Genomic DNA, 1,474 nt, shown 5'->3' with positions numbered 1-1,474 from the left:
GGATGGATGGAGGGAGGGAGGGAGGGAGGGAGAGGAGGGAGGGAGGGAGGGAGGGAGGGAGGGAGGGAGGGAGGGACTACAATACCGGTTCTATCGAAGTCTTCATTCTCAACAGGCTCCTGAGAGGAATCAGCAGCGAGCTCGCGCAAGGTCTTGACTAGTCACCTCGGGCTCCACGTAGGCATCAGGGCGATCAGGGTCCAGATCCTGCATGAGGCGCGTCAGCAGGACAGGAAGGAGAACTATGGCGGCACTGAATGGCTTTCCTTGCTCTCTTCAACGAAGTCAGAACTTTCTTCTTGCACAGCCTCCCTCCACTTCCTCTTCCTCCTCCTGAGCTCTTGGTCCAGTGGGGAAAGATTCTGCCAACTTGCTCTCAGGCACGAAAGAGGGGAGAGGAATGACACTGACGTCCTTCCATGTCTGCTGCAGCCTTTGATCATCGACCCCTCCTCTCAAGACCAGCTGCTCAAGTCTCCAGCGAAGAGCGCAGGGAGCTCTTGCGGCATCGACATGTCCAGGGTCACTCCGAGCCTCGGGTGCAGCCTGCATGTTGAAGAGGAGCCAGAGGATGAGGGCACTGACCCAGGATTTCATTCTCCTCCTTCACCTCCAGCACGTGGCTAGCTGATGCTTTGCTGCAGACTGGGGAGGTCAAGAGTCACTTGTAGACCATCATGGGATGTGCTTTCAGCTCATTCCTCCCTCCCCTCGCCCTCCTCCCTCATGATCTTGTCCATATTCAAGACTAAAATGATTATCCTTCGTCCTTGCCTCCTTCCTGCTGATCTCCTCCTCTTCCTTCTCCCTATCCTTTTCCTTCTGTCTATCCTCGTCCTCGTCCTCGTCCTCGTCCTCGTCCTCCACGTGCTCGTCCTCGTCCTCGTCCTCGTCCTCGTCCTCGTCCTCGTCCTCGTCCTCGTCCTCCTCTGCGTTCCCATCGTCTTCCTCACCTCGACTCAGATTTTCGGCACGACTTCCCTCCTTGTCAAACTCAACTTCCAGCAGGGAGAGTTCTTCACGGTTCTGATCCTCTTCCTCTGTCCAACAGCTCCCTGACCTTGTAAGTCTGGCAGGCCCTCTCCAAAAAGGAGGAAGGCAGGTTCTGGGGTGCTGTTCTCCTCTACTTTCTCATCATCGCTGTGGCCGTTCCCGTCCTCGCTCTCAAAGGTCCCTTCCTCCTCATCTTCTTTCCTCCTCCTCTTCTTCCTCGTCTTCCAGCATAGCGCCTGAGAATGTTTCCAGAGTGGACGCTGCAGAGGTTGGCGCTCATGTGGAGGGAGTGGATGACAAACCACCTCATCACCTTGTACTACTGCAATGAGAGAGCATTCTTCAGGCTAGCTGCTGAGGTACCTCGTCCTCCTCCTCCTCCTCCTCCTCCTCGTCCACCGCGGCGTCGACGACGGCGTCATCGTCAGGTGCAATGGCGGAAGACGAGGAAGAAGCGGAGGCGGAAAGAACATCTGCTTCA

At 56.4% G+C, this 1,474-nt stretch overlaps 2 protein-coding genes across 2 annotated transcripts in view; one reads left to right on the top strand and one right to left on the bottom strand.

Moving 5' to 3' along the window:
* The window catches only part of GUITHDRAFT_136337 (hypothetical protein), a gene marked incomplete at both ends in the record, with an annotated part of 6,869 nt that extends 6,656 nt beyond the window's left edge, over positions 1-213 (bottom strand). Inside the window, 2 exons of the mRNA XM_005836112.1 lie at positions 86-119; positions 166-213. Of these exons, the coding sequence (XP_005836169.1) occupies positions 86-119; positions 166-213 (82 nt within the window). The remainder of the gene's footprint in view (positions 1-85; positions 120-165) is intronic.
* Positions 214-1,076: 863 nt separating this feature from the next.
* Positions 1,077-1,474, top strand: part of GUITHDRAFT_68252 (hypothetical protein) — a gene marked incomplete at both ends in the record, with an annotated part of 2,678 nt that continues 2,280 nt past the window's right edge. The window contains 2 exons of the mRNA XM_005836111.1: positions 1,077-1,170; positions 1,246-1,352. Coding sequence (XP_005836168.1) covers positions 1,077-1,170; positions 1,246-1,352 — 201 coding nt within the window. The remainder of the gene's footprint in view (positions 1,171-1,245; positions 1,353-1,474) is intronic.

This window comes from Guillardia theta (assembly GCF_000315625.1).
Source record: "Guillardia theta CCMP2712 unplaced genomic scaffold GUITHscaffold_19, whole genome shotgun sequence".
Taxonomy (NCBI): domain Eukaryota; class Cryptophyceae; order Pyrenomonadales; family Geminigeraceae; genus Guillardia; species Guillardia theta.
Note: the sequence above shows the minus strand (reverse complement) of the source record. Positions and strands in the feature narration are given on the sequence as shown.